This window comes from Eleutherodactylus coqui, chromosome 9, assembly GCF_035609145.1.
Source record: "Eleutherodactylus coqui strain aEleCoq1 chromosome 9, aEleCoq1.hap1, whole genome shotgun sequence".
Classification (NCBI taxonomy): domain Eukaryota; kingdom Metazoa; phylum Chordata; class Amphibia; order Anura; family Eleutherodactylidae; genus Eleutherodactylus; species Eleutherodactylus coqui.
The window spans coordinates 169,034,686-169,049,950 of NC_089845.1; the positions used below are offsets into that span (position 1 = coordinate 169,034,686).

Here is a 15,265-nt window from a genome sequence, read left to right on the forward strand (position 1 = left end):
ATGCACTTACAGCGACCCTCCGGTTTTGGGACAAAACTTTGTAGGAGGATCGGAGGGGGGTGGAGGGGGGGGGGGGGGATTACCTGCAGTGGTTTCTTATCTGCCATCTTTCCAATCTATGAGTTCCAGGTCCTGTTTTCAGGCACCCAAGATGGCCGACACAATCCCAGTATATTATGCCAGTTCTTTAATTGGCCAGGGCTGCTCATGTGATCAGTACTGGCCAATTAGAGAGCAGTGCAGAGTATGTATCAGGTAGTTAGAAGATTGCAGCCATCTTGGATGCTGGAAACGGGCCTGAAAGCATAAAATTGAAGGGGAAGAATAACTGCAGGTAATATACCCCGGCCTCCGCTTGTCCCGATCCAGCATGTCCGATGACTCATTGTCAGTAACACCCCTCCCTAGAAGGGGTATAGATATATATATAATATACACTCATTGTCAGTAACCTCCTTCCCCTAGAAGACACATGATAAGAATAACACCAGCAGCTTGCTGACAGCTTGCCACCAGTAACAACAGTATGTGGTTTTCTATGTTACACAATGAACCTAAAAATAAGTGAAAACAACAATAAAAAGGCAAAGTTAAACCACCAAGGAGATGTATCACTGCAGGAGCGATCACAGCATCGCAGGTTGTTGTCCCCTCAGGGGACTAAAAAGACAGTAAAGATTAGTTTAAAAACGTTTTATTTCCCCCGGATGGTGAACGTCGTCACCCTGTCTCCAAGAAAAAATGTAATAAGTTGAACATAAAGTTGTGTGAAATCCAAAATCGTATCAACAGAAACTCGCGGACGTCCGCAGGGCACTTATGTGGATGAAGAAAGGATGTCAGGATGGGAGGAAAAACCGACTATAACAAAACAAGGCCTTGTACTGTAGGGGTTAAGTAGCAAGATGCCAGGATGTACAAGCCGCCTGACGCTCTGAGCCCGGCGGGCAGCGCTGTACTGCAGGGTAGGCTCAGCTGGAGCAGCACACAGGGGGCGCACACCAAAGACTGCGGGGGCCGCAGTAACAGCCGCAGCGTTCAGTCCGCATGCATCCGACATCACAGTGTAGGACCAAGCAGGCGGCCTCCATCCCGGTGCCCAGCGGCAGGACAGGAACCAGTCCACAATGCAGCGGGTGGTCTTCCTGGTACAGCTCAGGACCCTCCGATGTAGCTGAGGCTCTTCTGCGTCTGGACCTCTTGGGCCCCATGACATGACGTGGCGGGCCAGGATCGGCTCACAGGCTTTGAGTTTGACACATTGTATTACACTGATGCTAGATGTTACATATCTGCCGCCAGTGTTGGTAGGAGGCGGAGCTTATTCTTGTCTTCAGGCGCCTTCATGGCATTAATGTACATGTGATTCCTTGTATTTCAGGTTCCTCATTGTCCTCGGCTGTTTGGTGTTGGCGATCCTGACAACGTTCAAGGAATATGAAGATATCTCTGGAGACTGGCTCCTCCTAATCGTAAGTGTGAACGTCGCTTGACGGGACGCGATCCACGTCATCTGGGTGCGGACGGCTGCCTGCGCTACTTACATAAGGCGGTGGAACTCCTTTATCTGGTAGAACATGAGGATAGCAGCATTCTTGTATATTTGAACACTGGGGGTTTGGTTGTAAATGGCTTTTCTATCACCAGGGGGTTCTATATTCCAGGGGGTCCGGCTGCGCCAATCCCCATCACAGGGATGTGAACTGTTATCCCCCTTCCAACTACATTTCCCATCAGGCTCACTTTGTCACTTTCTACATGTATTCCGTCACACATCAGGGGGCCCAATAGTATTCCTGTAACATCCCTGCAGGCCTAGAGCGGCATCTGGTATCTCTGCTGGTCTATGGGGATCACAGGGTTAACACTGGTGCTCTAGGGTAGCTATGGGTTAAAGGGATTATCCGGGGACTAAACTGCCCGATATACTGCATAAACCGTGGCAGTGCATTATGGAAGATGGTCTGCAGAGCGGAGCCAGAACTAAAACCTCCAGACCAACTGAACTCTGGGGCTGCTTCCTGAGAAGTCCGTTAGAGGTCCCTGAGAGGTCCCTGAGAGGTCCCTGAGAGAGAGGACCTGTGAGAGAGAGGACCTGTGAGAGAGAGCTTGTACTGGCGGACAAAGCCGTGAACCTGACAGGCGTAGACGGCCCCTGGAGTGCAGTAGTAGTGGACTTTGTGTTTAAAGGGGTTGTCCCGCGCCGAAACGGGTTTTTTTTTTTTTTCAACCCCCCCCCCGTTCGGCGCGAGACAACCCCGATGCAGGGAGGTAAAGAAAGCTCACCGGAGCGCTTACCTGAATCCCCGCGCTCCGGTGACTTCTCTACTCACCGCTGAAGATGGCCTCTTCCTCCGTGGACCGCAGCTCTTCTGTGCGGTCCACTGCCGATTCCAGCCTCCTGATTGGCTGGAATCGGCACGTGACGGGGCGGAGCTACACGGAGCTACACGGAGCCCCATAGAAGACTGCAGAAGACCCGGACTGCGCAAGCGCGGCTAATTTGGCCATCGGAGGGCGAAAATTAGTCGGCACCATGGAGACGAGGACGCCAGCAACGGAACAGGTAAGTATAAAACTTTTTATAACTTCTGCATGGCTCATAATTAATGCACAATGTACATTACAAAGTGCATTATTATGGCCATACAGAAGTGTATAGACCCACTTGCTGCCTCGGGACAACCCCTTTAAGGCAGTAGGCCTATGATAGAGTATGTGTTATGTAGCGGCTGACGGCCAGGGTCCTGCACATGCACATACGTGTGCACTGTGACATGTGACAACAGTGTGAAGATTGTGTGATGCTGCCTATTAATGTGTCCATATAAAGGGCAGATTTGTTAGCTACCTTCTGGCCTGGACATGGGTTACTGCGGCCATCCATATGTGGTGGAGGAAAAATGGCAACTCAGTGAGCCAGCAACCCCCAAACTGCCACAAAACATAACAAAGGCCATATGAGCCCCCGTTCCCCGCTCTTCCAGCACCTGGTAGGATAGTTAGGAGTGAACATCTAATATCCCTGGTGGTCTACAGTGGTTACGAGTTAATATCTGCCATCCCTGGTTGTCATGATGGACGACACCTTTAAGAATCCAAGGATCAGGGAGATCCACTCGGCACGCCCTTCAAACAGCTGATTTGTGCCGTGGCCAACCTGACGATTCCAGGGGAATGCAATGTTAGAAGACGGCAGAAGGTCCACCAGGACGGAGCTGCTCTTGCTGAGCGGTTCTCCATCTGGGACGTAGATGGGAGACCCTGTTCTGTGGCGTTCGTGTGCCCTGAGAGGAGACATGAACGCAGGTTGCCAACTGGGATCGAACCCTATAATTAGCAGTATTGTAGCAGCTGCCACTACAGGGTTAATTCTGCATTGAAAATCTGCATCAAAATGCACATGAAATGCTCAGGAGGTCAGCCATGCCCCTCCTCATCCTCTTTATCCTCTGCATAGCTGGCTGCAGCAGGAGCCTCTCCCCTCTCTGTGATAGGATGGTAAGCCCCGCCTCTTGGTTGAGACCCAAGCAGTACAGTGAAGCCTGAGGTCTCTGAAAAGTCACACCATCTTGTGTACCAATATGTGAGATTTTTTTTGTTGTTTTATGCCACCTCTGACATTTTTTAGAAAGTGGGCAGGGCTTAGTGTTAGGGGGCGTGGCCACCCATCAGATTTCTTAGAATTTATGCTAGAAACCGGCATAAATTGTAGCTGGTGTAAATTTATACTTGGTGCATGGAGCCCCCTGAGATGTGTGGCTTGTGCCCCTTAATACATTTGGTCACTTTAATGCCGGAGCGACCTTTACCTAAACTGCTTTATAGGACTCTGATCTCACGGCCCCCCATGGTGTCTCCACCAATATGGCGGCACATTTACTGGGTGACATGTCACATGCTGGCCCAAGTACACCGTGCGCCCATCAACAGCGGCAAAGTATTAAGAGGCGCATTGATACATTTCTTGCATCTGTCGGCAGCGCTCTGCATCAGATAAATAAACGGACGCCGGAGCTGCGCTGCGGGGGTCTCTGGCACAGATTATACTAGGAGCGGCGCTGCGGGGGTCTCTGGCACAGATTATACTAGGAGCGGCGCTGCGGGGGTCTCTGGCACAGATTATACTAGGAGCGGCGCTGCGGGGGTCTCTGGCACAGATTATACTAGGAGCGGCGCTGCGGGGGTCTCTGGCACAGATTATGCTAGGAGCGGCGCTGCGTGGGTCTCTGGCACAGATTATACTAGGAGCGGCGCTGCGGGGGTCTCTGGCACAGATTATACTAGGAGCAGCGCTGCGGGGGTCTCTGGCACAGATTATACTAGGAGCGGCGCTGCGGGGGTCTCTGGCACAGATTATACTAGGAGCGGCGCTGCGGGGGTCTCTGGCACAGATTATGCTAGGAGCGGCGCTGCGGGGGTCTCTGGCACAGATTATACTAGGAGCGGCGCTGCGGGGGTCTCTGGCACAGATTATACTAGGAGCGGCGCTGTGGGGGTATCTGGCACAGATTATACTAGGAGCGGCGCTGCGGGGGTCTCTGGCACAGATTATACTAGGAGCAGCGCTGTGGGGGTCTCTGGCACAGATTATACTAGGAGCGGCGCTGCGGGGATCTCTGGCACAGATTATACTAGGAGCGGCGCTGCGGGGGTCTCTGGCACAGATTATACTAGGAGCGGCGCTGCGGGGGTCTCTGGCACAGATTATACTAGGAGCGGCGCTGCGGGGGTCTCTGGCACAGATTATACTAGGAGCGGCGCTGCGGGGGTCTCTGGCACAGATTATACTAGGAGCGGCGCTGCGGGGATCTCTGGCACAGATTATACTAGGAGCGGCGCTGCGGGGGTCTCTGGCACAGATTATACTAGGAGCGGCGCTGCGGGGGTCTCTGGCACAGATTATACTAGGAGCGGCGCTGCGGGGGTCTCTGGCACAGATTATACTAGGAGCGGCGCTGCGGGGGTCTCTGGCACAGATTATACTAGGAGCGGCGCTGCGGGGGTCTCTGGCACAGATTATACTAGGAGCGGCGCTGCGGGGGTCTCTGGCACAGATTATACTAGGAGCGGCGCTGCGGGGGTCTCTGGCACAGATTATACTAGGAGCGGCGCTGCGGGGGTCTCTGGCACAGATTATACTAGGAGCGGTGCTGCGGGGGTCTCTGGCACAGATTATACTAGGAGCGGCGCTGCGGGGGTCTCTGGCACAGATTATACTAGGAGCGGCGCTGCGGGGGTCTCTGGCACAGATTATACTAGGAGTGGCGGGCTGTGTGCGGCCAAAGACTCATAAATAAGCCCCGCTGTCATCTTCATCGGCTGCATGAGTTGCTTCATGCGTCCACCACGCAGCAGACACTGCGCCAAACTCTTCCATGTAGGTTACTACTGTGGACGCCATCTCTGCGCTGTCATTAAAGCTGCCATTAAAGGGCATCCCCGTCCCTCCTGGCATCGCCTATGGAACTTACTAGAACACAGCTCAATATTCCACAGCAGCAGAGGACCAGACATATACGCCGCGGCACACGGGGGCCTTCTTTGGCCGTCCGTACGGCTGCCTGCGCTGCCAGAAATACTTAGGCAAAAAGACTTGTTGAAGCCTTTCTTTCGGTCATCGCGCCCGTATATAAAGAGCATCAGCAAAAACAGTAAGCGAGCAGTAAAAGCGGCCGCTCCGACTGCTGATGGTGCAGCGCCCGCCATCACGGCTGGATTACCCACAAAGCCTGATGCATTAGGCCTATTGACATAAATATTACATGTGCGGAGCGGCGGCTGCAGCGTACCGCCATTACATATGCACTACTAGCACCAGTTAAAGGGAGTCCGTCAGCAGAACCTTACTTATGTGCTGCTGCTGCGCTACACTGAGATCTATTATTCTGGGTGCTGGAAAAGCATAGGCTGTTCTCACCCTGCCAGTATAGGGTAAGACTGCCATATAGTGGTCACAGACAGGTACTACACTGTGATCCATCATATGGTGCGCTGGGAGACCTTGTAGTATTGGGTTATACTGCCATATAGTGGTCACAGACCGGTACTACACTGAGATCCATCATATGGTGCGCTGGCAGAGCTTATGGACTATCATCACCTGGACACCATAGGGTTATACTGCCATATAGTGGTCACAGAAGGTACTACACTGAGATCCATTATATGGTGCACTGGGAGACCTTGTAGTATAGGGTTAGACTGCCATATAGTGGTCACAGACGGGTACTACACTGAGATCCATTATATGGTGCGCAAGCAGAGCTTATGGTGCAGGGTTATACTGCCATATAGTGGTCACATACAGGTACTACACTGAGATCAATCATACTATCATCACCTGGACACCATAGGGTTATACTGCCATATAGTGGTCACAGACAGGTACTACACTGATATCCATTATATGGTGCGCAAGCAGAGCTTATGGTGCAGGGTTATACTGCCATATAGTGGTCACATATAGGTACTACACTGAGATCAATCATACTATCATCACCTGGACACCATAGGGTTATACTGCCATATAGTGCTCACCGAAGGTACTACACTGAGATCCATTACATGGTGCTCTGGGAGAGCTTGTGGTACAGGGTTATACTGCCATATAGTGATCACAGCCGGGTACTACACTGATATCCATTATATGGTGTGCAAGCAGAGCTTATGGTGCAGGGTTATACTGCCATATAGTGGTCACAGACGGGTACTACACTGAGATCCATCATATGGTGCACTGGGATACCTTGTAGTATAGGGTTAGACTGCCATATAGTGGTCACAGACGGGTACTACACTGAGATCCATAATATGGTGCGCTAGCAGAGCTTATGTACTATCATAACCTGGACAGCATAGGGTTATACTGCCATATAGTGGTCACAGACAGGTACTACACTGATATCCATTACATGGTGCGCTGGAAGAGCTTGTGCGCTATCATCACCTGGACAGTATAGGGTTGCACTGCCATATAGTGGTCACACAAAGGAGTGTGAAGAGGGGTCTGGATGCCTTTCTTGAGATTATGTACATGTGAAATCCACGTGGATGCGAGGTATTTTTGTGTTAAAACCACCAGGCATCACATCGGTGAAGTAGCGATCCATCGCCGCGCTGTGGATTTCAGTGGGAGACCTCACATCGAAAACAATGAACCATGCGATGTGAAGGCACGCCCAAAGATGGCACGTGCCACGATTTTTTTCCAGCATGCGGGAAAAAAACACTCCTGTGTATGATCCCATTCGAAAGAATAGGGTTCATATTTGTGCAAGATTGTGTGAAACCGGCCATAGTGCGGGGCCCCAACCTATGATCCGGAATGGAGAGCGGCCCTTGTTCTGGTCGACCTGGTAGCACACAATGGTCATTCACGTACACTTCAGTCTGGCCCCTAGAGGAAGTTGTCGTTTTGCTTCCATTCCTGACTGTATCACATCTTGTATCCAAACTAGAGGCGGTACAACAAGGTACTGGAGCCTCCATGCCCCTGTATCACATCTTGTATCCAAGCTAGAGGTGGTACAACAGGGTACTAGAGCCTCCATGCCCACCTGTATTACATCTTGTATCCAAGCTAGAGGTGGTACAACAGGGTACTAGAGCCTCCATGCCCACCTGTATTACATCTTGTATCCAAGCTAGAGGTGGTACAACAGGGTACTAGAGCCTCCATGCCCACCTGTATTACATCTTGTATCCAAGCTAGAGGCAGTACAACAGGGTACTAGAGCCTCCATGCCCGCCTGTATCACATCTTGTATCCAAGCTAGAGGCAGTACAACAGGGTAGTAGAGCCTCCATGCCTGCCTGTATCACATCTGAGGCAATACAACAGGGTACTAGAGCCTCCATGCCCCCCGTATCACATCTTGTATCCAGGCTAGAGGCGGTATAACAGAGTACTACAGCCTCCATGTCCACCTGTATCACATCTTGTATCCGAGCTAGAGGCTGTACAACAGGGTACTAGAGCCTCCATGCCTGCCTGTATCACGTCTTGTATTCAAGCTAGAGGCGGTACAGCAGGGTACTAGAGCCTCCATGCCTGGTTACTTCAGAGAAACCGAGAAATAACATATGAACACACATAGATGAGCGTTAGATTCTCCTCAGACTGCATGTACCAATGCCCCTCTGCAGTATTTGCCACCCCCCATCTCTCCTCACATTTTACCCTTTAAGGTAACATCACTTTTTATTCAAATTTACCCCCAGGCTGGAGGTTGCAGCCCCTTCTTCGCCTCAAAGGCTCCATCCCTGCAGTCCAGTACTTTACAGCCCTTCAGTATATTCTCCTCAGTAAATACACATAGAGGGCTGAGGGAGATTCTCCTCAATATATACACATAGAGGTGAGGTAGATTCTCCTCAGTATATACACATAGAGGTGAGGTAGACTCTCCTCAGTATATACACATAGTGGTGAGGTAGATTCTCCTCAGTATATACACATAGAGGTGAGGTAGATTCTCCTCAGTATATACACATAGTGGTGAGGTAGATTCTCCTCAGAATATACACATAGAGGTGGGGTAGATTCTCCTCAGTATATATACACAGAGGTGAGGTAGATTCTCCTCAGTATATACACATACAGGTGAGGTAGATTATCTTCAGTATATACACATAGAGGTGAGGTAGATTCTCCTCAGTATGTACACAGACAGGTGAGGTAGATTCTCCTCAGTATATACACATAGTGGTGAGGTAGATTCTCCTCAGAATATACACATAGAGGTGGGGTAGATTCTCCTCAGTATATATACACAGAGGTGAGGTAGATTCTCCTCAGTATATACACATACAGGTGAGGTAGATTATCTTCAGTATATACACATAGAGGTGAGGTAGATTCTCCTCAGTATATACACAGAGAGGTGAGGTAGATTCTCCCTAGTATATACACATAGAGGTGAGGTAGATTCTCCTCAGTATATACACATAGAGCTGAGGTAGATTCTCTTCAGTATATACACATAGAGGTGAGGTAGATTCTCCTCAGTATATACACACAGGGGAGAGGTAGATTCTCCTCAGTATATACACATAGAGGTGGGGTAGGCTCTCCTCAGTATATATACACAGAGGTGAGGTAGATTCTCCTCAGTATATACACACAGAGGGGAGGTAGATTCTCCTCAGTATATACACATAGTGGTGAGGTAGATTCTCCTCAGTATATACACATAGAGGTGGGGTAGATTCTCCTCAGTATATATACACAGAGGTGAGGTACATTCTCCTCAGTATATACACATAGAGGTGGGGTAGATTCTCCTCAGTATATATACACAGAGGTGAGGTAGATTCTCCTCAGTATATACACATACAGGTGAGGTAGATTATCTTCAGTATATACATATAGAGGTGAGGTAGATTCTTCTCAGTATATACACAGAGAGGTGAGGTAGATTCTCCCTAGTATATACACATAGAGGTGAGGTAGATTCTCCTCAGTATATACACATAGAGGTGAGGTAGATTATCTTCAGTATATACACATAGGGGTGAGGTAGATTCTCCTCAGTATATACACATAGAGGTGGGGTAGATTCTCCTCAGTATATAAACATAGTGGTGAGGCACATTCTCCTCAGTATATACACACAGAGTGGAGGTAGATTCTCCTCAGTATATACACATAGAGGTGAGGTAGATTCTCCTCAGTATATACACATACAGGTGAGGTAGATTATCTTCAGTATATACACATAGAGGTGAGGTAGATTCTCCTCAGTATATAAACAGAGAGGTGAGGTAGATTCTCCCTAGTATATACACATAGAGGTGAGGTAGATTCTCCTCAGTATATACACATAGAGGTGAGGTAGATTCTCCTCAGTATATACACATACAGGTGAGGTAGATTCTCCTCAGTATATACACATAGAGGTGAGGTAGATTATCCTTAGTATATACACATAGAGGGGAGGTAGATTCTCCTCAGTATATACACACAAAGGGGAGGTAGATTCTCCTCAGTATATACACATAGAGGTGAGGTAGATTCTCCTCAGTATATACACAGAGAGGTGAGGTAGATTCTCCTCAGTATATACACATAGAGGGGAGGTAGATTCTCCTCAGTATATACACATAGAGGTGAGGTAGATTATCCTCAGTATATACACATAGAGGTGAGGTAGATTCTCCTCAGTATATACACATAGAGGTGAGGCAGATTCTCCTCAGTATATACACATAGAGGGGAGGTAGATTCTTCTCAGTATATACACATAGAGGGGAGGTACATTCTCCTCAGTATATACACATAGAGGTGACGTAGATCCTCCTCAGTATATACACATAGAGGTGAGGTAGATTCTCCTCAGTATATACACATAGAGGTCCGGTAGATTCTCCTCAGTATATACACATAGAGGTGAGGTAGATTCTCCTCAGTATATACACATAGAGGGGAGGTAGATTCTCCTCAGTATATACACATAGAGGTGAGGTAGATTCTCCTCAGTATATACACATAGAGGTGAGGTAGATTCTCCTCAGTATATACACATAGAGGTGAGGTAGATTCTCCTCAATATATATACATAGAGGTCGGGTAGATTCTCCTCAGTACATACACACAGAGGTGAGGTAGATTCTCCTTAGTATATACACATAGAGGAGAGGTAGATTCTCCTCAATATATATACATAGAGGTCGGGTAGATTCTCCTCAGTACATACACACAGAGGTGAGGTAGATTCTCCTTAGTATATACACATAGAGGGGAGGTAGATTCTCCTCAGTATATACACATAGAGGTGAGGTAGATTCTCTTCAGTATATACACATAGAGTTGAGGTAGATTCTCCTCAGTATATACACATAGGGGTGAGGTAGATTCTCCTCAGTATATACACATAGAGGTGAGGTAGATTCTCCTCAGTATATACACACAGAGGTGAGGTAGATTCTCCTCAGTACATACACACAGAGGTGAGGTAGATTCTCCCAATTTAGACGGGACAGTCCCGCTTTCGGATCCTGTGTCTTGCCTTCCGCCCGGACCCCAACGGGACAGACATTTGTGCCGCTTCTGTCCCGCTTTCTGGTGGTCTGTTCACCATTAAAATGAGGGGAGAAGGCGCTGCTGAAGGTGCACACACACTACCGCCGTATGAACTGCGGAAGTATCGCGGAATACGTGTCACACACCCCACCCCCCAGTGCTGGCGACCCACGTCCGCAGCATGCGCAGAAGCCGCCGGTCAGGTAAGCTGGGGTCACCGGCTGAGCACCGGGTCGCATTCCGCTGCGAGAATCCCGCATGCCTGTGTGCAGGCGGCCTTAGCGTGTGCTTACACGTGGCGGAAATGCTGCAGAATGTCCGCAGTGTAAATTTCCGCAGCAAATTCCGCATCTAAAAGAACAGCCCAAATCTGTACCTTTAGTGCAGCGCTCCCCGGCTGTCAGCGCTCCCCAGCGGCCTGGTCAGGTGAGGCCACTACAGACTGCGGGGAACTGGAAGCCGGGGAGCGCTGACAGCGGGAAGTCCTCGGAGGAGGATAGGGGGGATGTTGCTGACAATATATATATATATATATATATATATATATATATATATATATATATATATATATATATATATATATATATACTCCTTCTGGGGGGGTTGTTTTGGACAATGAGTGTGTTTGGCCGCCCTGTAATACTACATTTCCCCAGTCGTGGTGTCTGGCTGCCTGCAGCTTTGCCTGGCTGATTATCGGGGTTCCAGGGGATTGAGGATCGTGCTCTCAGCTGTTCGCCCCTGCACCCCACATCCGGGGAGGGGGTGCAATCCATGTAATGTCACACTATATCTTTATAGGGGTCAGAGCTCACACAGATTGCATTTTATGGGAAATTCCAGCCGCCTGCAGCCACCACTTGGGGGAGCTATCACATTTCTACACTTCCCATTGCTGTATTATTGCATACGCCCCCTAGTGGAGGCTGCAGGAAATTACTGGCAACAAGTCACCTCAGCTGGAAACACATCCCCCCCCCTAGTGATGGCATCAAATAAAGTGTACAAGTGTGAGAAAAGAGCGGAACTTAATATAAAGCTGTGTTTATTCTTCCTCCAGGAACGATTCGCCCTCGTCATCTTCGGCGCAGAGTTCGCCTTAAGGATTTGGGCCGCCGGTTGCTGCTGTCGCTATAAGGGCTGGAGGGGACGGCTGAAGTTTGCGAGGAAACCTCTCTGCATGCTGGGTGGGTGAGACGCCTGAAGGCACCTGAGCAGATACACTAGAGATACATCGCGGCGCTTGTATTGTCTGAACTGCGCTAAAATTGTAATCCTAAAGTAGCAATTTTGGTGAGCATGCCAAAAATGTGAGTTTTTATGTGTCTATGCCAGACCCCACCATTTTGGGGGGTTGGGGCCAACTATTTGGGGGCGGAGCCATGCACAGCCTATCACATTTACCCGGCTGGCACACACCGTGTTAGAAGCCTATGCCGCTGGTAAGAGGTCTGCATCGGCGCCCAGCGGTCCCACCGGACACAACTAATGTGTTTAGAGGCACAATCCCCTGATACATTTGTTGCACGTACCTGGGCACAGATTATCTTAAACTGGTAAAGGCAGTTTAACCCCTTCCCACCCCAAGGTGTATACGTACGTCCTGGGGGAAGCATACAGGTACATCGACCCACAGCTGAGCCCACAGCATCTACAGCGGTAGCCGGCTGTGACTGACAGCGAGCAACAGCGGGGATCAGTGAGACACTTACCCCTGTTGCTAACCCATTACATACCGTGATGTATGTTGATCGCAGCATGCTAAAGGTTCACCAACGGAGGGCGCTCTCTCCGTGACGTCATCGGCCCTCTGCAATGGCCTCTGATTGCTATAAAAAGCAAAAGTGAATTGCAGTACAGAATTACTGTCGTCTATTATGGCATCAGAGGTTCACGGTCCCTACAGGGACAGAAAAATGGGGAAAAATAAATACAAATAATTAAAAACAAAAAGCATTTCTTACTTACTTCCCCACATGCTTCATCTGTAACAATCTGTACAATGAATGACGCGCTTTGTATCCTGCAGGCAAACACTATTACAAAAAGCAAAACAAACCCATCCAAAATGCTTTTTTTGTTCATTTTGGTTCCCCAAAAATTTAAAAAGTGCTCAAAAAAGCCATAAATGCCCCAAAATTCGGCATCACACAAAAAAGAGCTCTGCCCGTGGAAAAATAAAAAAGTTATGGGACTTTGAATGCAGCAATGAAAAAAATCTATATTTTCAAAGAAATAAGGGTTTTGTACTGTACACGTAAAAACGCGTGAACAGGCGCAGAATTCTAACATTTGTACGCCAGTTTAGACGGTATGGGCCCGGCGCACATATGCCGAGGTTGCTATGCTGTTGTCCTTCCCTCCCCCTCCCCGACTCACCTCCTCTCTCCTCCCCTCCTGGCTGTTTGCAATAGGAGGGGGTGGTGTGGGGGCGGAGCTAAGTTCCCTCCCCGCCCCTTGCCCACAGCCAGCAATGGGAGGAGGCGGTATAGGGCGGTGCTTAGCTCCACTCCCTCCCATTGCAAACAGCCGGAGGGGAGGAGAGAAGAGGGAGGGAGTTTAGCAGTCACGCTGCTAAACTCCCTCCCACCTTCCTTCTCCGGCTGCTGTCATTGGCTCCTAGGATTTTCTTTTGGGCCCGACATAAAAGGGCCCGTCGCTTCTACGACACAGGCATACGGCCATGTGATCTGATGCATTGGAATCCAATAAAAACTACCGTTGGCAGTGCTAAAAACAAGCCCCGACGGGAAAATATAAAAAGTTGTGTTTTTTGAAAAGTGGAGATGAAAATCCACCAACAATTGTCACATTCTTATGGCCAAAATAGGCGCATCACCAGGTGTTAGTAAATAGGTCCCACTGACTGACAGGGGGATAGAACACATAGAGTAACACCCCCAGCTCCAGGGCTTTATAACTCTCCAGTGGTTTAGGAGGAAGTTAGGGAGTCCCACGCTGCCATCTGCTGGTCAGGGTGATTATTACAGCGGTTACTCCAGGTCATGTAGTGACACCATTCTTTGTCATTTCCACAGATATCTTCGTTCTGGTCGCCTCCATTCCTGTGGTGGCTGTTGGGAAAAATCAGGGCAATGTGTTGGCCACGTCTCTTCGGAGTTTGCGTTTCCTTCAGATTCTGCGGATGCTGCGCATGGACAGGAGAGGGGGGACGTGGAAGCTCCTGGGGTCGGCTATCTGCTCACACAGTAAGGTTAGTGGAGATCATGGATGTGTTGTAAACCTGAGGACGGCTTCAGCTGCCCCAGGGATAATAAAGATGGTGCAACGCCTATGGAGGAGGAACTGTACTGCACCCCTGCGTTTGGTAGATGGAGGTGTAGGGCTTCCTGCAGCCGGAGCGGTGATTCGGGTTGGTACCTTCCCTTACATCTGAAGTTTCCCCACTAATTAAAAGAATGGGGTTCCATGCCCACAATTCTTCTTCTCACCCCTCACCTTCTCTTCTGATTGCACCCGGGGCAAATGCCCTGCCCGCTCGCCCTAGCTACAGTCCTGTGGGACATAAAACCACAAGCCTATGGACACCTTCGGGCGGGACAATGTTCTTTCCACTTGCTGTACAAAGATTACAGGTTATCCCGTGACCACAGGATAGCGGATAACTTGCTGGTCGGTGGGGGTCTCGCTACTGAGACCCCCACCAATCTTGAGATCAGGGGTCCCGCGTGCCTCGTCCTCCTCACTGCGGGGTTACTGCACCCCAGAAGTGAGGAGGAGAATAAATGGAGCGTAAGTGCACTCATGGCCCATTCATTTTCAATGGGACTGCAGAGACTCCTGAGCGGCACCCACTGGGTGTTTCCATCAGTCCCACTGAAATGAATGGAGTGCTGACCGTGTGGGCGCTCCATTCACAGTGACATCACTCTAGGGGAGATCCGTGAGGATCTCAGCAGTGAGACCCCAACCAGTCAGCAAGTTATTCCTGTCCTGTGGATGGGGGATGACCTTGTAATCGTGGTACAACCCCTTGAAATCCCTGTATGTTGGTCTGACAATCAGGTTTGCAGTTGGGTTTGTCTTCTGCAGCTTCTACTTATCACTGTATATAAAAACTGCAGACTAAGTCCCAATGCCGACGGCCGTATTTGCACTGCGGGATCCGGAGTGAGTGTTCACCTCCGGATCCCGCAGCAAATACTCCCCATAGGACATGCAAACGGTTTTCCATGCCCATGAGCAGAAATCAACTGCTTGTGGGAGAAAATCGCAGCATGT

General features: G+C 49.4%; 1 protein-coding gene across 1 annotated transcript in view; it reads left to right on the plus strand.

Annotated features, from left to right (window-relative positions):
- KCNQ3 (potassium voltage-gated channel subfamily Q member 3) overlaps window positions 1-15,265 on the plus strand; it is a 223,699-nt gene that overhangs the window by 151,918 nt on the left and 56,516 nt on the right. Inside the window, exons 2-4 of the mRNA XM_066578783.1 lie at window positions 1,382-1,472; window positions 12,084-12,210; window positions 14,062-14,237. Of these exons, the coding sequence (XP_066434880.1) occupies window positions 1,382-1,472; window positions 12,084-12,210; window positions 14,062-14,237 (394 nt within the window). The remainder of the gene's footprint in view (window positions 1-1,381; window positions 1,473-12,083; window positions 12,211-14,061; window positions 14,238-15,265) is intronic.